Here is a 24,154-nt window from a genome sequence, read left to right on the forward strand (position 1 = left end):
AGGTGTTCTAGCATACCTGCATATCTGTAAATGGCATAGCCTCAGTTCTTTAGTCTTGGAACATGAAGTCTCAATGAACTTTTAAGAGACCCAAAGCTGTTCATTTTGCATATGGGGAAACTGAGGTCCAGAGAGGGGAAGGACTAACTCAAGGTCACTATATGGGGCCCAGCAGTGCCTAGAGCTCAGATGCCTAGTCCCTGTCCCAGCGTCTTCCCATGCCTTGCGTGTTCCTGGCGTGGGTTTCCCATCAGAGGCACAAAAGCCCGGATTCTTTCCTTTGTCTGAGGCTGGATCTAGACTTGTTTTCCAGAATCTCGAGACACATGTGCCACAGGAGCGTCTTAGCCTAGGGGAGACTCCGTTTCCATGTCGTTGGCGCCGCCTGGTGGTGGAGTCGTGGAGAATTCTCAACTGCCGCGGCTACAGTCCGGCTACAGTCTTGAGACCTGGACTGGAAATGATTCCCCAGCGCCCAAGTTTACATTAGATCTGGGCGGGAGTGGGGGTGAGTGATATTGGGAGCCTCTGCTCGCCTTGCACAGGCTTTGGATCTTGCCTTCTCCCACCCTTGTCTTTCCGGACCCCTCCTTCAGGCCCCCTTTCCCGTGTACCCTTACCCTTCACCATGCAGACAGATCTCCGGTTGAATAGCTCCCATATCGGCGGGCAAAGATTGAGAGTCTGAGTCTGGGGGACGGAGGGCAACGAATCCAGACTTTATTGTCGGGAAGAAGGAAAAGGGAAGACGTGGGTGGGGGGCCGGGGTTGCTACATTGTCAAGCAGAAAGAGTTGATGGGGACGGGAAGGCCAGTGGGGGCCCGTCCCTCTCCCGTGTCGGCTGCTAGAAGGGCTGACGATACGGAAACCACAGAGGGGTGGGGTGGGGGGAGGGAGGTCACGCCCCCGCCCGAGTTGTGCAGTGGAGGTGTCTGGTGGGAGGGACAGCCATGAGGTCTAGGAGCTGGGACGGGGAAGGCTACAGACTCAGCGAATCCTGCGGAAAGGGGAGGGGCGGGGGCGAGGCTTCTATTGCTTTTTGCTCACAGTTTTGCGGAAGGCGAGGCGGGGGTGGGCTCGGACTGGACACCCCTTGCCCCCCTCGGTACCCCTTGGGCGATGGGTGCTGGTGAAAAGAATGGAATCCAGACTGGGGAGGAAGAAGGTGAGGGAAGGGTCTGTAGGGGCATCTACTTGGTCCCACCCAAGTGCCAGAGATGCCCCCAAGTGCTGCCCCCTATGATGGGCCCAGCTAGACCTGGGGCTGGGGCATGGTGCGGGGCGGGCACAGTGAGGTTGCAGGCGGTAAAACCAAAGTGCTTCTGAGGGACCCAGGATCCCGCCTGCTCCCCTCCCCCTGCGGAGGATGGGGGTGTTCACGGAAGCGCTTCAGTTTGGGGGCAGGGGCCGGAGTTCCAGAGTCCGCTTATTGCCAAGAAAAATCCATTTCTGCCCCCCGGACTCCGACCATGGCTTGTGAACCCCGTTTTGTGCTAGGTTTGGGGGGGAAGGGCTGAATGGACATGGCTTTTGGGAGGGGGGGTGTCTCCAAGGGGGCTCGGGGGTGAGACGGCCCCCCCTTTTCTAGGGGAGAGGGAAGGGCAGGGGGCGGGGTTCCCTGAGATCTGGGGTGTTCCCCCCCTTCTGAAGCCCCCCTCCCCCGCTACCCCTCCCCTTTCCTGGAACCCCGTACCTCGGGGTGGGGGGGAAGGAGAGAGAGAGATCATTCAGGGAGTGCCGGGAGTAGGGGCAGGCTTGGAGCCCGGAGGCCTGGGTCCCGGCTGGAGGTGGGGGGGGAGGTGTTGAATGGGAGGGGGTTCGGGGTTCAGGTCAGTAGGGGGAGAAGAGGATGGGTCCGTGCGCAGTTCGGATGGGCCCGGGTGCCGGGTGGAGCAGGGGGTGGGTGATCGGCGGTCCCTGGAGAAGAGGTGCGGCTGGGGCCGGGCGCAGGGACAGCGGGGAGCCTGCTGCCGCTGCCATCACCGCAGCCACCGCTAGGGGGCTGGGTAGCAGGCCTCCTGCCAGGGACTTGGGCAGCTCCTTGGAGAAAGTCAGAGTGCCCTGCAGCGGGGAGAGGGGCGGGGAAAGGGAGACCGAGGAGTCATTCTGCGGCCCGCAAACCCCACCCCTCCCCGTGCCGACCCGCGTCCCCTTCTCCTCCCAGCTCCGGTCCCCCAATTGCCGAATTCTCCAGCGCCCAGGCCTCACCGCCAGCTCCCCCGCGCCTCTAGGTTTCTTGTGACGGCTCAGCAGCGGGTTGGGCTTCCCGGCCACGCCGTCTCGGTGCCGCCGGCTGGAAATGTGCTGCGGGGTGGGGGTGGGGGTGGGGGTGGGTAGGGAGGGGCAGTGGGTAAGGGGCTGTGAGCCACCCGGAAAGGAGTAACCGACGAGCCGGTAGGCACACCCAAAACACCTGGCCCCGCCCCTTCTGTGGTCCCAAGGAAAGGACCTGAGAGAAGCGCCCTCACCCAAGCTCCCTGTTTGTGAGTAGAGCTCCCTAGAATTCCCAGGAAAGGCCTTGGACCCACCTGTTTCAGTTGGACCTCCGAGTTGACCTTGACATTGCAGATCTCACAGTGGAAGGTTCGGTCCTGGGCAGGGGCCTCTGGTTCCCCAGGAGTGGGGGGCCCCAGACGAGGGTAAGCTTTGATGGGGCCCAGCCCACTTCTGGCCTCCAGAATTGTCTTGTGCTTAGTACCTGGGGCCCGCAGAGGACAGAAGGTAAGGGGTGGAGGAAAACTTCTCCAGGCCTCGTCGGCAGCAAATAACCCACGTTCCCAATTAAAATAGGGGGAAGCATCAAGTGTGGGGCGGGGGGGTTTCCAATCCCCTTGGGACACCCCCAAACACAAGGTAGGTCAGGGGAGAGTCACAGGTCGAGGAGTTAAGCAGACGGGGAACTGAAGAAGTAAGTGGGAGATGATTAGGGAGAGAGATAGGCTGGTAAGTCTTGGAGGGGCCCGGATGTTGGAAGCCAGGGGCGTTAGAGGTGGGGAGCAGGAGTGGGCTGAGGATACGGGAATAGGGGTCGGGGTGGGAGAGTCCTTACCTTTGTTATGAGCCTCAAGCTGGGACAGGGAGTTCACTGCCACCTTGCACAGGGCACAGTAGAGCAGCCGCTTGGCCTTTTCCTCCTCTTCCTTGCTGCCTCCAGGCAGGGAAGCTGGGGCTGGAGTGCCCCCTTCGCCCTTGGTTGTACCCTGACCAGTCTCCGGAATGCTGGGAGGGGATGGGGAGCCAGGCTGTTTCTCTGGGGATCCTGGGGCTGGACCCAGTCCATTCTCCATGGAGACTGTTGTGGGGGGAGAAACATAGGGGTCACCTCAGATGGTTTTTGGAGGAGATTCTTTATGTGGAGGAAACCCACCCCCATTTCCTGGAGGGCAAGGGCCCAGGAGTCCCCACCCTGTGACAACATGCATGCTCTCATGCCCTGGGCCCGAGCCAGATGTGGTCTAGCTGCTGCAGGCTGGGTGTGAGCCTCCAGTGCCTGGCCCATTCTCGAGAAGCTGGGAATGGTTGAGGGGTCCAGCCGCAGTGGCTTCCCCTTCAGGTTGAAGCTGGCAGCCAGCCTAGCCCTGGGGAGAGGCATGGAACAAGGATTCACCCCTCAGTGCCTGCCAGCCAGCCTGGGCTTCCTGCCTGGCCAGCCCCTTCCCAGAGTCCTGCCCAGTCCCCAGGGAGGCATGCCAGAGAGCTCTAGGAAGGGGCAGAGGCAGCGTGAGGAGAGGTCGAGAGAGACAGTCGCAGACACGGCAAAAGGGAAACAGAAACAGCAGAACTGGAGAGGGAACAGGGATGCAGCCTGCTCTATAATTCATGGCTTGATTAAAGATGCACAGGCCCCAGGCCTCAGCGCTGGGTTCTGGCCTCTGTACAGGGGAAACTCTAGCACTCCCATTCTTGCTCCAGCAGCCGATCCAGTTTCCGGGTTGTGAGACCGCAGGCAGTGGGGGTGGGGCACTGGCAGAAAGGGACCTCCTGACCCCTGCACGTGTCCCTTTGCTTGTCCATCCTGTGATCTTTCCCTTTATTTCTCTTACTCGTTTGACATCCTTGACCTCCATTCCGATCCAGATAGCACACCCACGTCTCAAACTGGACAGGGCTTGGTGGTTTACAAAAGTAGGGCAGGTATCATTATCTCCTTAGAGATGTCCTGTCGGAACTAACTAAATGAGGTAATATGCATAAAGCACCCAGAACATGAAATGTTACCTACCACCACCACTATCAGAGTCATCCCCATTTTGCAGAGATGTTGCCAAGTTAAAAAAAGGTGACCAGGCTAAGAGCAGCCAGAGCACAATTAGAACTCATCTCACCTGCCTGCCCTATCTGTGCATCCCTGAGGGACGTATGTGTATGTGTGTGTGTGTGTGTGTGTGTGTGTGTGCGCGCGCGCGCGCGTTGACAGTGGGATCCTGGTTCCCAAGCTGCTGATGTGGATGCCTGGTTCTCATTCTATTTGGGGTGGGGCAGAAAGGACAGGCAAGGATAAGGAGGAAATGGGGATGTTCAGTCTTTCTGGAGTTGATCATGACTGATATCTGATGTGGCAATCCCAGCATGAGGGGGGCTCATATCCTCCTGTCTTGATATTCCTTCCTTCCAATTTCTTGGCTGGGAGTAGGACTGAAGATGGCCACCAGCCATGAGGGAGAAAGTCTCAGAGTTGCTTTTTGTAAACCTGGGAAAGACCTCCAAGATCTTAAGGTCTCACTCCCAGGACGCAGACTGGGCCAGAGAGGTCAAAAGATCAACCAAGATCATCCGGGGTGTTGCTTGAGTGTCCTGAGCTCTCAGTCTCCCCAAGGGGAAGCCCAGTGGGCAGGCCCTCAGATATCCTGATTCCCTCCCTGTCCCTCTCCCCAAGATGAAGAGGCCTCTCCCTAGATTTGATGGTTCCCTTTTTCTTGAGGAAGTTTGCCAGGTGGCCTCATCCTAGCCCCTCTCTGAGTCACTGGGCGGTGGGGAGGACAGACAGTGGGGACTCTGTTGAGAGGAGCTGGGGCGGGAGTACGGGTGACAGGATGGAAATTTTGTATCACTGTGTTTGGTTCCAGGACTCACCTTGGGTAGGGGTGGGGGGGTGGGGGTTGAGGAAGAGAGAGATGAGAGCAGAGAATTCTGGGAAGCGGGCAAAGAACAGAGACTAATGTCGGGGTATTCAGACACACCTGGACGGGGGGCTACGCCATCCCCATTTGGGGGGGTGCTGCCTGGGGGAGCTGGGTCTCCAGGTTCCCGGACGCCAGGCTCCCTGCCTCGGGTCTTGGCAGCCTCGATGCCTTTGACTCTTCGGGCGTGGCGATTACCCTTGTAGTGTGCCTCAGCCTGGCTCTTTAGGGATGAAAGAAAAAAAGGGAATCTGAGATCACCTTTCATCCGACCATGCTCCCCACAGAGTTCCTTCAGGTCCTCGGGGTGGTCCCAGGAGGCTGCAGTGAATCTCTTACTATACCAGTGGGATGTAAAGCCATGCCGAGGAGCCCTGGTTTTTCCTGGGGCTCAGACTAGCTTCTCAACCTTGAGTCGCTGGGAACCTGGATCCTCACCTAGCCCAGACTCCACCCTACCACCACACCCAGGGCCTGGCTGCTGACTCAGGCTTCTCACCTAGTTCTGGGTGAGGGAGGGTTACCCCAACCTATAATAGAATTTTAAATGGGAGGGGACCAGCAATCCAGCCAGCTAGCAGTCTCTTGGCCCCCTGGCCTTCTATGCGTGTGTCGTGTCTCCCGGCCTCTGGATCCAGGCTGCACTGCTTCTACACTCAGGCTAAGAGTCCCAAGAGCCCTGAGGCCTGGGCCCTACCCTGACTACTCCCCCCTGGTTCTCATTTTTCCTGAAGCCTCTGTGGACACCCTGGAGGACCCTGGCCCCAAGCCCAGCTCTGGAGATAGAGACAGCAGCAGAGACAGCTGTCAAAACAGAGCCACTTGGTGGGGGAGGGAAGTGGAGGGCTGCCTACTATTGGCCCCCTGCCCCTCTAGTCCTCCACCCTCCACCAGGGAGTGGAGCCAGGGTTGGGAGAGGGGATGCCTGGGGTTGAGGGAACCGAGAGGCCTAAAGCTGGGTTGGTCCTGGTTCCACCCCCACCCCCACGTGCACCTCCTGCCTAGAACATACAGTTCTGGAGCCACAAGGTCACCTGGACAGGGATAGAGTAGAAATAAAAAGTATGGATAGGTAGGGAAAGAAAACTGATACCCCAGGGGTGAGGCAGTGGTGTGCGGAGCCTGGCAGCATGGTGGGTGTGTGCGCGCGCGTGCGCGCGTGTGTGGACTGGGTAGAGAAACAGAACGTGCTTTATTTCCCCCTACTCAGCAGAATGAGGCTCTGCTGTTTTTCTCCAAAAGCTCTCAGAACCTGCACCCCACAAAGTCTCCTCTAGGCCCACACAGAAGTCCCGAGGGAGCCTCACAAGGAGGACAGGACAGCTGGGAGGCGGGACACCTAGGTTCTGCGTTTTGGGTGGCTTCTCTCCATGGAAAGTCCCCCACGGGAAAGGACAGACAGAGGAGGAAGCCAGGTTAGAGTGAAGTGGGTGGACCAGGGGAGGAGTTTAGCAGAGGCCCCGGAGGGCACAGGCTCTGCAGGGGAGTCAATGACCTAACTCAGCCCAGTGCCCAAGGACCAGTGGGCCAGAGGCCACTCTTGCACCCAGACATGATGGCCACCTGTGCTCTAGGAAATTCTGAGCCAGGGATGCCTCAAGTCCCCAAGGGAGGGAAGGGTCAACCTGAGAGGACTGGCCGACTTCACGTTGAAATTACAGCCATCGCTTGTCCCTCTCAAGTGCCTTCCATCCGCCCCTGCCCCTCCTACAGTGTCCCCATTCCCTGCTCTTCCCGATATCCCCTTTATCTCTGCCCCCCGCCCGAGCTCCTCTGCCCTCTGCTCTCCCGAGATCTCCAGGCTACTGCTGCCCCACCCATTTGGAGCAGCAAGGCTTCTTACCTGCGAATTGAAGCGGATCTGACAGACATTACAGGAAATGATGGGCCGCTTGGTCTTGAGCAAGGGTCCCCCAAAAGTGTGGGAGAGCACAGCCTTCTGCACAGGGTCCATCTGCGGAGGCAGGCTGGGGTGAGCCAGGAACCCCAGCACAAGCTTATGTCCATCATCCCCCACATTGGTTGCAGCTGGGTTGAACCAAAGGGCTCAGAGCCTCGTCCCTATCCCTCAGTTTGCCTGAGGGTTCTGAGCCTCAGTCCCCTGATCCCCTCCAAGCCCAATCCTCACCCTACTAGAAGGGCCTTGAGAGACCAACTGGCCCAGTGCCCCCATCTGACAGAATAGAAGTGGTTGGCCCAAGGTCACACGACCAGTTAATAGCAAAACTGGTACTTGAACTTGGGCTGCTGTCTCAGTTCATCATACCATGAAGATCCAACTCTGCTTTTTTGATGTACAGCTCGGCCAACCCACCAAAGGCCCACTGATGGGAAGTCCCAAAGCACCCTAGATCCTATGGCCTTCAGCTGAGGCCTCTGAACTCTTTGGACCCACTCCGGGGCAAGATGTCTACCAAGCCAAGCGTTTGGTCCCAGGGGACAGACATTCCCAGCTTCCCATCTCTGGGCCCCAGGTTGCCCTAACATACTCCCTAGATCTCTTTAAGGCAGCAGGTCTAAAGGGAGTAAAAGAACTCAGGAGAGAGTACATGGCTGTAGTGAATAATGGGGGTTGGGGAGGGGGGCAGGACCTAAGAAGCTGGGCTGGCCTGAGGCAGTGGAGAGATCTTCTGAACTCTTCCTCCCTTGATCTCAGGGCTTCTGGGGCAGAGCTGTGGGGCTGGGCGTGATTAGGAACAGTCTTGCCCCCACCCTGGGTCAGCAGATGTCTTTGCAGTCTCCTGCCAAGAGTTCACATGAGGAAGGGAGAGGATGGGAGTTTCTCTCTGAGGCCTTCAGCTATCAAGGGATGAAGCCAGGGGCCTAGAGGCATGAAAACTGCCTCCCTGCACAGTCCTCCTCCCTTCTGGCCCCCTAGGCAGCCAGGGAGAGGCGAGACTGGAATGCACCCGAGGCTGAAGAGGATTGGGTGATGGCTGGGACCTCTCATAAAAACAGAACGAAATTAGAACTGAAGCCTGGTCTTCCCGGTGGAAGGATCAAGTGAAAAATAGTTTCTGGGACCCGAGGGGTCCTTAGCTCCTCAGCTGCGGCCCTCCCCTATGCTCAGGTCTTCATGGTTCCCAGTAAGACACTGGTGAGAGACAGGCATGTGAAGCAGGGAGAAGAAGGTGGCTGGAATCTGGAAAGTCCACAGATCCTGGCTCTCCCCAGTAGTCTCACTGTCTGGTTGGAAGGGGGCTTTAGCACCCCTGTGACATGGGCTGCCTCATTTGGTAGATGTAGAGGCGGGAGCCATGACCAAGTTCAGATGACTCGTCTGGCTGACAAGTGTCCATCTCTTGGCCTGCCCTTGGCTGGAAGCAGCCCCTTTCAGTAGCTCACTTTTCACCTCCTGGAAGCCTAGGTCCTATTCAAAGAAAAGCCAAACAGGGGAAGAAGGGGTGTGACTGCGGGTGTCTGGGCAGGCTGTGATCAATCTGTGCATGGGTGGAGTGTGAAGGAGTGTCATGTGCTGTGTGCACATCATTTATGTATCAACATTTCTGTGTCGGGGGCTTTGCCGATGCCATGAATGGTCAGGTTGTGCAATCTTCAGCTGTGTGTTTATCTGTGTGAATGTATGATGTGTTTGGCAGAAATAAAGACAGACCAAGTTGGAGACAGGCTTTAATCAGAAAGGGGAGACAGATGCCTGCTCTCAGCTCCCAGTCTCCAGGTGTCAGTCCTCCCTATGCAGAGACACCCCCCTCCCCCTGCCCCAGGGTTCTCCTCAGCCCCTGGACTTCCTCATATGCTGGGTGGGGAATGGAATTCAGCCCAAACAGAAACCCAATCTAGGCCAGGAAACCTAAGTCGATGACAGCACTAGGGAGAGAGGAGTGGGATGGAGAGGGGACAGCAGAGGCCAGGGTTCTGTCTCTGCCCCACCCATCACCCCAGCCTGCTTCCCACAGTGCCCTGAGGACGACCTGTGGGCTGACCATGCCTACATACATCCCAGGAGAATGGTCCCTGCCCCACCTGGGTCCCTCTTCCAGAGTGAAAGCCTTTTCTCTTGCATACACCCCTCCTCAGGTTTAAGTCCATAAACACCAACCAGGGGTTGGGGAGTGGTGAGAAAGAGGGTATCAACCCAGTGCGCCATGGGTCCTTCCCACCCTCTCCTCCAGGAACTGAGGAGACACCAGGCTGAAGGTGAGGGCTCCTGGGCCCAATCCCTGTGCAGGTGGAACGTGAGCCACTGAAGTGCCGCTCCAGGCCAAGGTCAAGAGGCCCTGGTGACCTAGATGAGGGCTCTCTGGGGAGGGGTGGAGGCCAACATCTCCCACAGCCCATCCCACTCCAGAGCCCCTACCCTGGGATCTTGGCCTAGACACTGCCTGGAAAGGGCCACAAAACATTCCTCTCCCACCTGCCCTCCAACAGCAGACATGAAGGGGAATCGCTCCCTAAAGCTGGGGCAAAATGAATCAGGAAGGGCAAGGGGGAGGGAAGGGAGGAAACCAGATCAGGAACAGGAGAGGGGGCCATGATTATATTTCCTTCCATTGCCCTTTATCTGATGGAAACCGCTGCCCCATGTTTGACCACCCCACTTCACCATCCTCCCCCCCACCCCCAAATAAAGGTGAAAAGAGAAGGAGGGTGCAATCTCGGGGATGGGAAGACCAGAGGGACAGGAAGGATTGAAATAGGAAAGAGAGTGAGCCAGGGGGTGTCTAAAGAGCAGGTGGAAGCTGGTGGGGGAGGGATGCTGGGAAAAGGAAAGATGCCGGGATGGGATAAGAAGGATCTAAGCGGCGTGGTAATTTGAGGGTACATGTAAGACCTGATGGGAAGTCTGAAGATTTGGGGGACTCCAAGGATCTGAGAAGCAGAGGTGGGGGTATCCAGTATGGTGGCAGTAGTCTGGGGGTGCCAGCTGGGATCCAGAGATTGGCAGGGACCGCGCCAGTTATGGGGGATGGGCCAAATAACCCGAGGACCGGGCGAAAGGAGAGGTAGCCCGCCCGCCAGGGGCGGGCGGGGATAGGGTGGGGGGGCGCTGCGGCAGCGGCGGGAGCCAGGGAGAGAGGAGGGGCCGGGTGGCTTACCCTGCGGGACCCCGGGGGCCGCGACTCCATGGCCCGGGGTGGCGGACCCGGGCGGGGCACCCGAGCCTGGCCGGGCCGGGCAGGCCGGGGACGCGGCGCTCGTTGCCCGGGTGGCTCGGGGCTGTGCGGCCGGGCCGGCCCGAGAAGGGGAGGCGGTGCCGGCCGGGACCGGAGCCCGCCCCGGAGGCGGGGCCGAGGGCGGGCCGCGGACGGGGGCGGGGCTAGGGAGCCTGAGCAGGAGGAAGGGGGGCTAGGGTGAAAAGAGGAGAGGAGAGGAGAGGGTGTCCGTATCCGGATACTCGTTCCAGGGTGGTAGACCTTGTCCTGGTGAGGGGCTGCTCGGTCCGGCGATCGGGCATTGACCAGGTGACCTCGGCTTCCTCCACTGAGGATTCTTGCTGGGTCCCTTGTCCCCACCAATCCTAATGAACGGCTCTATTTCTCTAGCTCGGACATTTCTCCTTTCTTCCATCCCTTCCACCCTGGCCCTCGCTCCCTTGTTGACAACCCCTTTTCCGAGCCCCCAGACTCGTGTTCCCTCTGCACACGGCCCCTGTGCCCTTTTTACATGTCACTTCCCTTACTAGGGATGGGAAATCGAGCCCAGGTACCTAGGTGTCAGGCACTGCTCTCTCAGTGATTCCTCTGAAAGGTGGAGCTGGGAGGCGCCCAGAGCAGAAGCGACCTCATACTGGGGACAACGTCCCTAACCTCTTCTTCCTATCTCCTCCCCTCGCCCGCCACCTGCTGGACAGCTAGGTTCCCAAAGAGCTTATGTTTCGTGCACTTGCTGCCCTCTGGCGGTCAAGTAGGAGCAGCACTGGGGGCTCAGGGACAGGAGGGCAGAGCCGCTCCCTCCCCCAGACACCTCCTCATCCTCTCCGAATAGGTCTTAGGATTCCCGCTCTATCATCTCTGGTTCTCACCCTCTCCCATTCCGTCTAGGACAGAGAGATGAGTGAAGCAGCGGACTGAGTGTAGAGAGAGGCTGTCTTTAGGAGACAATGAGAGACGTCCAAGGGCAGAGGAAAGCATAATACAGGGAAGGGTCTAAGGGGTAGGAACTGCCCCAGTAGGAGAGAGATCTGGAGGTATTGTATTAGTCCAGAATCCATTAGCCATGAATAATACCACCACCACCACCACCACCACCTATTGACTGAGCCCTTGGAATGTGCCAGCCTCTGTACTGAGCTCTTTGCATGGATTATCTAATTTAATCTTCACAACCACTATTCAGAATAAGTACTATTATTATCTTCATTTTATAGACGAGGGAACTGAGGTTTAGAGAGGTTAAATAATTTGCCCAAGGTCATAAGCTAGTAAGTGGCTGAACTGGGATTTGAATTTAAACCTGGGCAGCCTGACTCCAAAGCCATGTACTTAACTGCTGCACAGTACTGCCAAAGGTCTGTCTGCAGCTTTTCTGCAGTCCTCACTCCCCTGCAGAATTTGACACTATTGATGCAGCCCGCCACACTCTCTCCCTTGGCTTCTCCAACTCTACAGGCACCAGGCTGCGTCCCTACCCCCCTCCAGTGGCTCCCCCACATCCTTTGCTGGAGCCTCCTCCTATTCCTACTACCTAATTCTGCTTATTCCAAAAGGCTGAGTCTTGGCCTTTCTCTCTCTGGTCCTCTCTTAAATAAAAATAATAGCAATGACATAATAATAATCATAGCCGCCAGCACCAGACATCCACTTTGTGCTAGCTATTCTGATTATGTAATACGATTCTCGCAACAGCCTTGTGAGTCGGTACTATTACTATCTGGTAAAATTCGGGTTTAGAGTAGTGAAGCCATTTGCCTAAGGTCACACAGCCAGTGCTCTCGGAATGTCAATTCAAATCCTGCCAGTCAGATGCCAGAGCTGGTGCTGCTCAACACCCTGCCGCACTCTCCGAGCTTATCAGGGCTCATGGCTTTAAATAGCTAGTCCTCACTAGAGGCAGTCGAGCCATGAACCCTGGGGGAGTGAGAAACCCTGAACTACCCATGCGAATTGCCTGGCTTTGTGACCTTGGGCAAGTCACTTAACCTCTCTAGGTCTGTGTTTCCTCATCTATAAAATGGGGGAAATGATGAGAGACCTAAGGGCAAGCGTCAATGAGGCGTGTAGATGGGGGAAGTATTCCCAGCACCTTCTGCTCCAGTCGAACTGAATCAATTGGACCCCCTCAAGTGCTCTTTTCTAGCTCTTATTCATGCTATTTGCTTCAGTCTGGAATGTTCTCTAAGGCCCCTTTTAAAATCCTACTAATAATTCTTCAAAGCCCAAATCCTATGTCACCTGCTCCGGGTTGAATCCCTTTTTCCTCTGTTCTCCTTTTCCTGCTCAGCTCTGGTTGGTCCCTTAGGCACCACCTCATTCAGCAAGTCTCTCCTGACACCCCTTTGGACTCCCATGCAAGCTAAATGCCTCTGACGCAGCTCTTTTCACCCTACAGGGTAACTGTTAACTTGTTATCTTTCCTACTAAACATGAGCTCCCCAGGGGCACAGGCTGAGTCCTGTGTCCCTGACACCTGGTACAGTGCCCAGCGCATAGTAGGTGCTCAAAAATTTTTTTGTTCACTTGAACCATCATTGGTTTCTCTGTCACAATATTTTTTTTAATTTTTTTTCAACGTTTATTTATTTTTGGGACAGAGGGAGACAGAGCATGAACGGGGGAGGGGCAGAGAGAGAGGGAGACACAGAATCGGAAGCAGGCTCCAGGCTCTGAGCCATCAGCCCAGAGCCCCACGCGGGGCTCGAACTCACGGACCGCGAGATCGTGACCTGGCTGAAGTCGGACGCTTAACCGACTGCGCCACCCAGGCGCCCCTTCTCTGTCACAATATTTATAACTCTGCCTCTGTTTTGCGTTCTAGATTGCTGCATACATTTCTATATTTCTCCCCTGAATAGAAGCTCCTTCCAGACTGGACCGTATCAGCAGTGCCCGGGGGGCTCAGTCGGTTAAGCATCGGATTCTTGATTTCAGCTCAGCTCATGATCTCCCGGGTTCTTGAATTTGAGCCCCGCATCGGGCTCTCCAGCTGTGAGCACGGAGCCCACTTGGGATCCTCTATTCCCCTCTGTCTCTGCCCCTCCTCTGCTTGTGCTCTCTCTCTCTCTCTCAAAAGTAAACATTAAAAAAAAACCCCAAAACCCACAAACTCTTAAAATTGAACTGTATTGTGTTTACCCTCACGTCTCTATTTTATCTAAAACAGTGCCTTGCTTATAGTCAGTACTCCATTTTCTCATCTGTAAAATGGATTAAACAATAGCTACCCTATAGGGTTGCTATAAAGACTAAGATATGAAGGATACTTTGTAAACTCCAGAGTGTAGTGCAGATGTTGGTTTGGATTCTTTGGGAGGAGTTTGGAGGAAGCAGCTGTGGTATAAAGAGAACTCCATTTGGAGTCAGATGCTACGGGTTCAAATCATACCTTAGGCACATACTATGTCAACGTAGATAAGTTACTAATCCCTCCCGAGCGAAACAGGAATAACAACGTCTACTTTGTTAGGTTGAGGTGAAGACGAAATGAGATCAGGTATAGAAATATCTATGGCAGTGCCTGCTGCGTGGTTGATAGTACACGTTTGCAGCTGAATATGGTTTGATGGTGGGTTATTTGCGTGGACTAAAGCCGACTTCCCCTGAACCTTTAGCTCTAGCCCACTTTCTAGGACCCAAATTCCAACTGCCTGCTGGACGTTTTTGGCTCAATGTCCCACTGGTTCACCAACTCGCCATGTCCTAAAGTGAGCTTCACAGCTTCACCCCAGACCAGCTTCTTTCTCTAAACTCCTGCCTCTGTCGAGGTGACTTCTCCCTCCTAGCCACAGACGTTTGAATCTTGGAGTCAGCCTTGATTCATCCTCTCTCTTCTCCCCTACCCCCAAATATCAGTTGGTCACCATGGCCTGGGAATATTTCCTTGGAAACAAACCCCTTGCCCTTCCCCCTTCCTATATACTCACACTGCCACTACCACAGGCCCGGTGTGGCCTTCCAGGCTGCCCTTCAGGCCCACCTTGGTGGGACAGCCTCCTCCAGCCTCTGCTCCCTTTCATCCAGCTGTCCCAATCACCTTCCTCAAACACTGCTCTGACAAAGTCATTTTGCTGCTTAACAATGGATAATGGCTCCCTATTTCATACTGTATTAAATCTAGACAACTTTGCCAGGCCTCTAAGCCCTACCCCACTGATCCTCCCCACCCAACTGTGGGTTCCAGAGAGCTAGAATTTACAAACAGGCAGGCTTGTGACCCTGCTTATCCCTTCCTTCTGGATTCGGCACCTGTCACCCCTCCCACCTCCCTGCAGTCACTATCACCCATCTGGGTCTCATTGCTTCTCTAGATGGTGGACTCAGTGAGCTGATTCATATAAAACATGTAGCACAGGGTCTGGCTCAGCAAATAGGAGCTATTATTGTTATTGTTGCTAATAGTATACCAGATAGCCAACAACGCTTGTAACTGACTAGAGACTAGAAGTCCGGGGAGATGGGGTCCTAAGGAAAGATAAGGAAGTAGATAGGAGAAGCAGGGAGGGGTGAGTCAGAGTGAAGGAAGGAGCTGGGGTCTCAGGAGGGTAAGGTGGGCAGGCAGGCTGCTACTCACAGTGTTGTAGTTGCCGAAGAGGCCCAGGGTGGGGGCTGGCTCCAGTGGGAAGGGCAGGATCTGCTTGAGGTCCAGTGGGGGCTGCATGATGGGGGGCTGCCGAAGCAGAGGGAGGGGCCCTGCCCGGCTCAGGCTGCCTGAAGGGCAGAGAAAACATTACGTGGGGCAGGAAGATTGAAGCTTGGGAGCCCCACCCAAACCTGTCTGTCCCACTCCCCGGCTGGGGCCCCCACACTCAGAAGTGTGACCCCCATGCGCACACACACTTCCCCTGCTTGCTAGCTCCGGAGCAATGGAGCACGGTGCCCTATGGGCCCAGGGGAGAGTGCAGACCAGCCCTTCCCTTCTGGGTGGTTTTCACTTCCCCCTTCTCCAGCCTCCCTCCCCCAAGACCTTTAGGCATTTTACAAACCCAGGAAGAGGACAGACCTTCTCTGCTGGATCAGCAGGACTCAGGGAGCCCCACGGCTCTGGCCACTCCCTTCTTCTGGTTTTGTTTTTCCCCAAGGAATCCCAAAGGTGAGGTCTCACCCCAGGGGGGACAGGGTCAGGTGGGTGATTCCTCCCACTGCCCAGAGGGGAATGTTGAGGTCTCGATTTGGAAGAGGGCCGCTGAGTCTCTCAGGCTGCCCAAAGAACTGTGATCTGTCCTGGCTGTTCTTAGTTAATTGTTGACATCTCTGGGGGTAGGTGATAAGTGAGTGGCGTTTGCCCTGGGAGGTGGACTGCCTGGGCCCATTCTCAGAGCCCCTTCTCCCAACCTTCCTGTCTCCCCCCAAACCCCCTTGTCTCCCTGAGAGTGTTCAGCTCCAGCACCGCAGGAGGAACCGCCACCCGGGCCTCTGGAAGGGGAATGCCTGGGTCTGACCCCAAGGGGAAATGAAAGTCCAGGCCAGCCACTCCACTACCCACCCTCCCCTGAAACTTTTTCTCCTCCCCTCAGAGCCATGGGAGGAACCTTGCCAGGCTCCAGTGGGAGGAGGCCAAAGGCCCTGAGGACCCCTCTGGGCTTCCGCTAGCCCAGCTCCCTTCTGTGACCTCGCTGTCCACCAGTCAGGGAATCCTGGCTGCCCTTCCCTGCTCTAACAACCCCCTGCCAGCAACAGGGGTTCCCAGGAACAAAGGCAAAGCCAGGAGGCTGCAAGTTTGGCCCCGTCCTCCCTTGACCTTACTGGGGCAGAGGCTACCCCAGGATCCTTCCCTGCTCCCTCCACAGAGACTGCCCCTTTGCATACCTTCAGTTTCTGGTGCCTGCTGCCCCCAGGCAGTGGCCTGGCCCCGGCCCCCCAGGGGCCTGGGCCTGACAGCGTCCCCTTCCCTTGGTTCTGCCCCCTGCCCCCTCCCTTGCCAGCCCCCTCCCCCCCAAGTCCAGTCAGTAGAATCAGCCAATCAGAGTCCTGGAAAAGTGGGGCAGAGGGGAGGGCGGGGGAGCAGGGATTAGGGAATCGGAGGCGAGAGGGAGGGGGTGGGGAGGGCTCAGGCACAGCTGGGGGCAGGGAGCTGGTCCAGAAAGGTCTGGAGGGGTCTGGCTCTTCTGCCAGGGTGGGTGGCCAGGGTCCCCGAGGTCAAGCTTGGGCTCTAGAGGGCTAAGGGTTTGAAGGAAAGGGCAGGATGCTTGGCTTTGGCTCTTGGGCAGCTGGAGGTCTGTACACCCTGTGTCCATTCCCTCCTCTGCCATCTCAGAGTTAAGATGGGGTAGGGGGAGAGCAGAGAGAGAGAGAGAGAGAGAAGAGACAGACAAAAGTGAGTGAGAGAGAATGGGGAAAAAATGACAGAAGCCGGAGTAAGTGATTGAGAAAAGGGACAGAGATACTGAGAGAGAAAAGAATAGTGAACAATGGAGAGATGGAAGACAGTGAAATGAGAGAGAAAAAAAGAGACTGCAGAAAAGCTGGACACAGGGCTAGACCCCAGGGTGGAAAGACTGACAGAGAGCAGAGAGCAAGGAAGGGAGCGAGAAGAGAGGGACAGATGGTCTGAGGGGCAGTTTGACCACCTCCCCTTCCTGGTCTGTCCCCTCAGGGCTCCTCCCCCCATGCACAACACCCCCCCCCCTCCACCCCAAGCCTGGCACACCAGACCAGGGCAGCCTTAACGAGCCCCGGGCAGCATCAGGAATGGTGAGAGAAACCTGAGCGCTCCCAGAGTCCCCGGCACCCAGCACCCACCCCTAGCAGCTGGTTTGGGGCTGGCACTTGCCCCGCCCCAGAGCAGCCCAGCTCCTTGACCCTTTTCCCAGCTCTAGATTCTCTTAAGCCCCCATTCCCTCAAGCCCCCATCTCAGAAGAGACAGATGAGTTCTGGAAAAGGGAATAGAAGAAAATACGTATTGTGGAGCCGCTATGTGCCAGGTAATGAGTTCTGAGTATTATCACATTTAATCTCTGAGGCAGCTATGATTCTATGGGGGTAGCTGATACTATTTTTCCCACTTGACGTGCGTGGAAACTGAGGCTCAGAGGAGTTAAAAACTTTGGCTCATGTCACATAGCCTGTAAGTATCAGAGCTGGGAGCTAAATCAAGATCTGCTGCAAATTCTTTCACTGCTACATAACCCCCCGAGGACTCTAGTGTCACTCAGAAGGGATGGAGGTCCCAGCACAGACTTCCATCTTGTTCAAGGAGAGGAAGGTCCCTGCATCTTCCTGGGGTTGGAGGAAAACAAACAGCAGTGATTCAGTGCCCTATGGCCAGCAACTCCTCTCCTCCAGAACAAGAACCCAGGAGGGAAAGGGGTGGGGGGGAAGGGGGAGGGAGGATGGAGTGAGGCAAGGAAGCAAGGTGGGTAACTGGACATTCGTGTGTCTCCCCATTTTTGGGTCTACTGAGCTATGAGACGAGAAGGGCAGATGGCAGCTCACGGGCCGAGTGGGCAGAAGCAGAGCTCTCTCGTTTCAGGTAAGCCCAAGCCTCAGTCCCTTCTCCCTTTTTCTGACAATACTAATAGTTGCCACTTGTTTTTTTAACGTTTATTTTTGAGAGACAGAGAGAGACAGAGCCTGAGTGGGGGAGGGGCAGAGAGAGAGGGAGACACAGAATTCGAAGCAGGTTCCAGGCTCTGAGCTGTCAGCACAGAGCCCACGAACCGCGAGATTATGACCTGAGCCAAAGTCGGACGCTTACCGGACTGAGCCACCCGGGCGCTCCATAATAGTTGCCACTTTTTGAAGGCTCTTTACGTGCCAGTCACTGGACGTACACCGTCTCCCTGAGGTTGTCTCCACTGCTCAGAAGCTGGGGAACTAGCTCATTTGGCAAATGAGAACAATAGTACTGCCTCAAGGAGTTGTTGAGAGGATTGAATCTATGTAAATTGCTGGCATGCCACAAAGGGAGCTAAATAAATGTTTGTTAAATGAATGAGTCCTCATCTTATCAATGAGGACAATCAGCTTTGAGAGGGGGAATTACTGACCAAGGTCACACAGCTAGTGAGGGATGTGACCCTGTCTGTCTGGCTCCAGAGACAGGGTTTTCAAGCACTACACTTTTGTGGGTAGACTAGGGATGGGGTATTGGAGGGAAAGGCAGGTACATAGTAAGGTCTGGGGAAGCAGGAAATCCAGGGCTTCTGACATCTGACTAGGTGAGGTCTTCGGGCAGGTTTGGAGGGGGTAGGAGATCGAACTGGAGTGCGTGCATGCGTGTGTGTGTGTGTGTGTGTGTACACATGCATGCACGTGTTCTTGCATGGCACACAAGTCAGGCAGGGCAGGGAGGAGCTGGGGCCTGGCTGGGGCAGGCCACTCCAGAGGGAAGCTCATTAGAGTAATTACCTCCAGCAGATAGAGCCCCACCCAGCTCTGTGGGGGAATTGCCAAATGCTTTATTAAAGACAGTTCCCAATGCACTTTAGAGGGGATGAACTCTCAGACCCTTGGATGGATGTCCATCTGTCTCTTTCTAGGTCCTACCTAGCCCTAGGCCCTTTGATCCCACTCACACCGAGCCACAACCAAGCCACATCCAACTCCTTCCATCCCACTGAAGTCTGGTCTTTTTCTTCCTCCCTTTCCCAGAAATTTTGGCCAGGTCAGAGTCTCAGCCCCTTGGCTGCCTTAGGTCAGGTCTGGGGCCTCGAGCCCTTGTAGTAAAGAAGGGGAGTGTCTGCCTTGAGCTAGCTCAGGGAGGGGTCCTGTCTGGTAAGAACAGGAGCCAGGAGAGGTGTTAGGGTAGGGCTGTGGGTTAGTGCTGGTCTTGGAGGTTGGGCCAGGATGAGAGTGAGATGAGATATATGGTTGGCGTTAGGGTTGCAAGTTGTATTAGGGCCCTAACCCCAGGTGGTGAAAAGCCTGGATCAGCACTGGGTTAAGATGGGGGGATTAGACTCTGGAGCCAAGGGAGGAACTGGATTGGAGACTGGACCGGGATCTCATCTCTAATCCATCTCTTTTTCTCTTCAGGCCTTTTGGCCTCTTCTCCCTCCCCAGCAGTGCCTGAAACTGGGGAATGAGGGGAGAGCCTTGAACTCCTGCGTCTTGGGTTCTTGACCAAATCCCATGTTTCTGTTCCTTTCTGCCTTGATTTCCCTCATCTGGACAGGAGGCAGGTTGAGGGCTGGAAAGGCTTTGAAGTCAAAGATTAAAGGAACAAGGGGATGATTATGAACAACTACTTAAAACATCATCCTTAATAACCCCAGGGTGGATGTAGGCGGGGGCGGGGCCTAAAGGGAGGAGGTGGCCAGGAAGGGAAGAGAGGGAAGATCCCTGGGAAATCTTCCCAACCTGACAGGACAGGGCCTTCTTCAATGCCCCCTCTCCCCATGGGACCCAGTTGGAGAGGACAGTAAGAAAGGCCCAGAACAAGGAACGGAGCCCAGAACCACCATCTGCTTAAACCTGGGCCCACAGTCTAGATCTTAAGCAGGTAGGCCGGGCCCCACCTGCTGGTCAGGGCCACCACGTACATGGACTCAATGGGCCTCAGTATTTGGAAGCTGAAAGCCTACAATGGCATGGGCCGGGGTGGGGGGGGGTGGGGGGGAGGGGGGTGGGCAAGGCCTGAGCCCTGGCTGGCAGTTTCCTCCCTCTCTCCTTTCCTCACAGAGGGCTAACATGCGTGTGGGCCAGCAGGCTTCCCGCCCCTCTGTAGGTGGGCACAAGGAGGGAGTTAACTACAGTGTCCTGTCCCATATCGGGCAGATGCGGTGGGGGTCCAGTTGGCAGACCCAGGCATTTTTCCTGTGGTGGGGTCTTGGTCAGGCTTGAGCAGGTCTCGGAGGCCGCCTTTAGAGCCCACTGACCAGGGGAAGTGTGGCTCACACTGGTTTATTCCGGAAAAGCACGATGCTGCCTCTGGGGCCCGTGCCCAGGGTGGAGCCTGCGTCCAGGGTGGGGCCAACATGCAGGGATTGCACACGTTGGAAGAATGTGGGGCCTGTGCTTTGGGGACCTGAGTCCCAGATGTGATGGTGAGGGTCACTTTAGGCTGGGGATAGTCTTCATAGTTGGGTGGGGAGTCTCTTCTTTGCTGGAGATACTCATGGGAAGGAGGCAGGCACCAGTCATTCACGCCTCTGTTCCCTCATTCACTGAATAGGTATAGTGGAGTGTTAGGTGGAGCGGGCAGACGTAACATGGTGAAGGAGTGAGGAGGTACAGGAGGAGGAGAGAAAGAGAGAGAGGAAGGAGGGCAGAAGGGGAGAAAGACCACTAGTGGGAAGTCAACAGGGATCAGATGAAAGAAGGGAAGCCAAAGAGCAAACTGCAGAGGGACCCAGCAGAGGCCGGGCAAGCCCTCCATTGGGAGGCAGGGAGACCACAGGTGTCTGGGCCCGGTTGTGGGGGGGCATCTCCCACCATAAACAGGGCCCAGGAACCGGCCCAACCAGGGCAGAGGTCAGAGGTCACAGGACACAGCAGGCCGGCCTACTATTGTGGAGGCAGGGGCCTGGAGCCCCTGGAGCTGAGGAGGAGTCCAGACGCACAGCTAGTCCCTCTCCTCCCCCACCCAGGGGCTCCCTGGCGATGTAGGTCATGAGGATGGGGTGGCTGTGGCTGAAGGGTTGTCAGAGTCCCGCGGGGGCTCCCCTCCCCCATCCTTACTCTTTCCATTGCCCCTTGTCTCCTGGCGCCCCTGGCCCAAGGCAGGGGTGGGGGTGGGGGAAGAAGGAAGAAGAAGGAAGCTGGGAAGGAAGGGCCCAGGCAGCCAGAGCAAGGAGAGAGCGGGGCAGGTCCCGGCGTGTTGGGGCAGGATGGCTGCGGAGACAGGATCCGAGCCGCAGGGGCCCCGGGAAGGACAGTTTCCCACCCCTGCTTCTACCCAGCCCCCTTATCTCCAGCCCTCAGGTTCCCACCTCCCACCACACACACCTCGAAGCTACACCCACCATCTTCTCCCCGCCCGCCCCCCACTTCCTCCTTTCCCTCTTATCCTGGGCCCAGAAGGATGTCGGAGTGTCTGAGCTAAGGGTGGGGGAGGGAGAGTGTGTGCGGGGACGGGTCAGAACCTTTCCCTCAACTCCACTAGGCCAGGACCAGCCCTCTCCCCCAGCCTCTCGTAGACCGTCATATAATATTCATGAGCCTCATGAATACGCAATATCCTCATTATGGGGCGGGGGTCTCACTCGGCTCTGCTCTCTCTTTCACCACTCCCTAAATTAGCCGGGGAGACGGCAGCGTGGGGAAGAGGGGAAGAGGGGACCCCCAGATGTGGAGCCAGATGAAGGGGGAGGGGGAGCCGGTCGCTGACGGGCGGCCGCAGTCACCGCGGTGCCGGGAGGTTGGGGGGGTGACCTACTGAGAGGGACCCAGGAGCCCGGAGCCCAGAGCCGCAGAGCCCACTCACCGAGGATCATGCTGGGGACCCAGGCGCCCGGGGTTCCGCGTCGCTCTGTCCCGGGGGCCGTTCTGGCCGGGCTGGGGGTACAGGGGGAGGAGTCGGGGGAGGAGCAGAGGCCGGCCCAGGCGGAGCGGGGGCGGAGCCCGCAGCAGGTGAAGACGGGAGGAGGGGGAACCCGGGCACCCTGGGCTCCATGAGGGGGCGTCTTGACGGTTCCTCGCCCCTTCCTCTCCTACTGGCTGCCCCTGGGTCTCCTGGATTTACCGTGTCACTGCAGCCAGGGCCGGGGGAACAAGACATCTACAAGACGGTGTGAGGTGACGGAGGAAGCTGGGAACTAAGATGCCTGGGTTCCTGGGAAGGGCTGAGTCTGAGGGCAGGAAGTCTGGTCGTGGGCTGATATAGGGTGGGGGATGCCTCAGTCCTCTGGGGAGGGATGGAGCCTGGGATGGGTGTGACACCTGGGTCCTCTCCGGAGTGACAGACTGGGCAGGGGGCGGGGGGAGTGCAGAGGATGTTAAGGTCCTTTGTTTCTTTGACTTTGGAGCAGGATGCCTGGGGGCTGGGTTTCAGGGATGAAATGTGGGGCTGAAGATGGGTCCCAGGTTGATCTCTGTCTGGGGTTCAAATGCCTAGGTCCTCAGGGAAGGTCTGCATGAAGAGAGTTGCAATCAATGCACTCAAAGAGGTGGAAAAAGAAGCTTGCCACTGAGATGATTTATTAGGGCCATCAGAAGATGATGGAGGATCCAGAATTGAGGCTCAACCTTGTAGAGAGGACCTGAATTGGGGTGGGGATGGGAGCACCCATCAGGCATCAGGGTCTGAACCCAGGGCATTCACCAAGGTGAGTGTGGATTGTAGAGGACTAGTGTGTGTGGTGAGGTGGAGGGGAGGATGGAGAATAGGGACGAATGTATGGGCTGGGGAGTGTCGGGGGGGGGGGAGTACAGGACACTGGATGTATTTTAAGGACCAACAGGGGACTCGATTAGAGGTGGGCAACTGGGACCCCAGCATGAGGCTGGAGTCTGGGAGTCTGTGAAGTGTCTGGAGAAGATGCAGCTGCCACAGCCTGGACCTGTCTGTACCTGCCCCTAGAGGGAGGGCGGCAGGAGGACTTCCCAGAATGCCACACGGCCAGCTTCAGGCCAGCCCCTGCGCCAGAGGGAAAGGAGGTGTAACTGGGAAGTAGAACGCTTGGGATATAAGGAGGGTGGAGGCAGGGAGGAAGAGGTTGGTAGAAGGGTGTTGAGACTGGAGTCTTGGAACAGTCAGGGAAGGGGACTGGGGACTGGCATTCCTGAGTTCAGCAGGGAAGTTGGGACTAGATGACTAATTAAGGTACAAGAACTTCAAATTCCTGATTCTGAGCTTCAGCAGTCTCTTGCCTTTACCCCACTGATCTGGTTTGACAGAAAGATGTTCCAGCTCAAGGGCAAGAGAACGCTGGGAATTCCAATGCCTTGGTCTTGTTCTGATCCAGAGGCCGAGATTTCAGGGGACTGTGGCCTTGCTGCCCAACTGTGGCCTTGGGGGAGAATGTAGGGTCTCTGAGCCAATCAGAGGAGGTCTTGTTCCTCCAGCTCCAACCTGCCACCATGTTGTTCAACTCTAGTGTCACAAAGCCTGCTTCTCCCCAGGCCCTGTTATCTAGCCTCCCCCCACCCCACCCCTCACACCTTTCCTTTTCTCTTCCCATTCTTTCTCCTCCTTGGTGAACTCAGAAAAAAACAGAGTCAGCATCAGGTGTGGTTGATTGGTGATACAGACCCCCTTTGCCCTCTGATTTGTCCACCATCCCATGCTGTCTCCAGGGACTCTGAGTTAGGGAGGTTACAGAAGAGACCTCTCAGAAGAGGGGGTTGCTTAGCTTACTAAGGTGAGGCAGCTGGCTGGAGGGCGGGGTGACCTTGCAGGCAGCTGGGGTGGGGGCAGTGTGCGGGGTGAATTCATTATTGATGAGCCCTGCACCCCGGGCTACTAATGAGCCCAGGCTGGTTGCTCTAATTGATGTCAAGAAACTTGAGACCCCCAGATCAGCTTCCCGCCTGCCAGCTGCCTCTCCTGAGTCCCCTCCCCCTCCCTGTACCCCCAGCTGCTGTTCCCTTCCCAGGGCCTCCTTTCCATCGACACACAAACAGATAAGGAAAGGGCTCAGGCCTCCTAGCCCCCTACCCTCATGTCCCTCTGGATCACTCAAGTCTCAGGATGGGAGGCAGACATTCTCTGGAAGGGCTGGGAGCTTTGGAAGGGAAACAGACCAGAGCCTGAGCATTACAGTTCAGGGGCAGAAAGCCTGGTGCTAGATTACAACTGCGGCATTTCTGAGCCCAAGGAATTCCTTCCTTACGTCGTTGTGCACCCTCACGAGAGACCTTGTCACTCTCTGAGACTCAAAGGTACAGGCACTACACAGACACACCCATGACCCAGCTGAGTGGTCACAGAGCACTTCCCCTCCTCGTTTCCTCCTGCTGATGGTGTAAGAAATCTCAGATCTGCCCCCTGGAATTTGGATGATGCCAATCCCAGCCCTCCGCCAAGAAGGGGAGTATG

General features: G+C 56.5%; 1 protein-coding gene across 6 annotated transcripts; it reads right to left on the minus strand.

The window, feature by feature from the left end:
• Positions 1 to 696: 696 nt before the first annotated feature.
• Positions 697 to 21,729, minus strand: ZNF385A (zinc finger protein 385A). 6 transcript variants are annotated; one of them, XM_043564198.1, is made up of 8 exons: positions 21,602 to 21,729; positions 14,809 to 14,945; positions 6,965 to 7,075; positions 5,182 to 5,344; positions 3,051 to 3,293; positions 2,530 to 2,699; positions 2,210 to 2,305; positions 697 to 2,062 (listed from the first exon to the last, which is right to left on the minus strand). In XM_043564198.1, the coding sequence occupies exons 1-8, from the start codon at positions 21,609 to 21,611 to the stop codon at positions 1,832 to 1,834; spliced, it is 1,161 nt and encodes a 386-aa protein (XP_043420133.1). In that variant the 5' UTR covers positions 21,612 to 21,729; the 3' UTR covers positions 697 to 1,831. The 6 variants fall into 6 exon arrangements, with proteins under 6 accessions (XP_043420133.1, XP_043420139.1, XP_043420134.1 ...); XM_043564204.1 differs by lacking the exon at positions 21,602 to 21,729 and adding an exon at positions 16,044 to 16,161; XM_043564199.1 differs by lacking the exon at positions 21,602 to 21,729 and adding an exon at positions 15,238 to 15,587.
• Positions 21,730 to 24,154: the final 2,425 nt, after the last annotated feature.

This window comes from Prionailurus bengalensis, chromosome B4 (assembly GCF_016509475.1).
Source record: "Prionailurus bengalensis isolate Pbe53 chromosome B4, Fcat_Pben_1.1_paternal_pri, whole genome shotgun sequence".
NCBI lineage: Eukaryota > Metazoa > Chordata > Mammalia > Carnivora > Felidae > Prionailurus > Prionailurus bengalensis.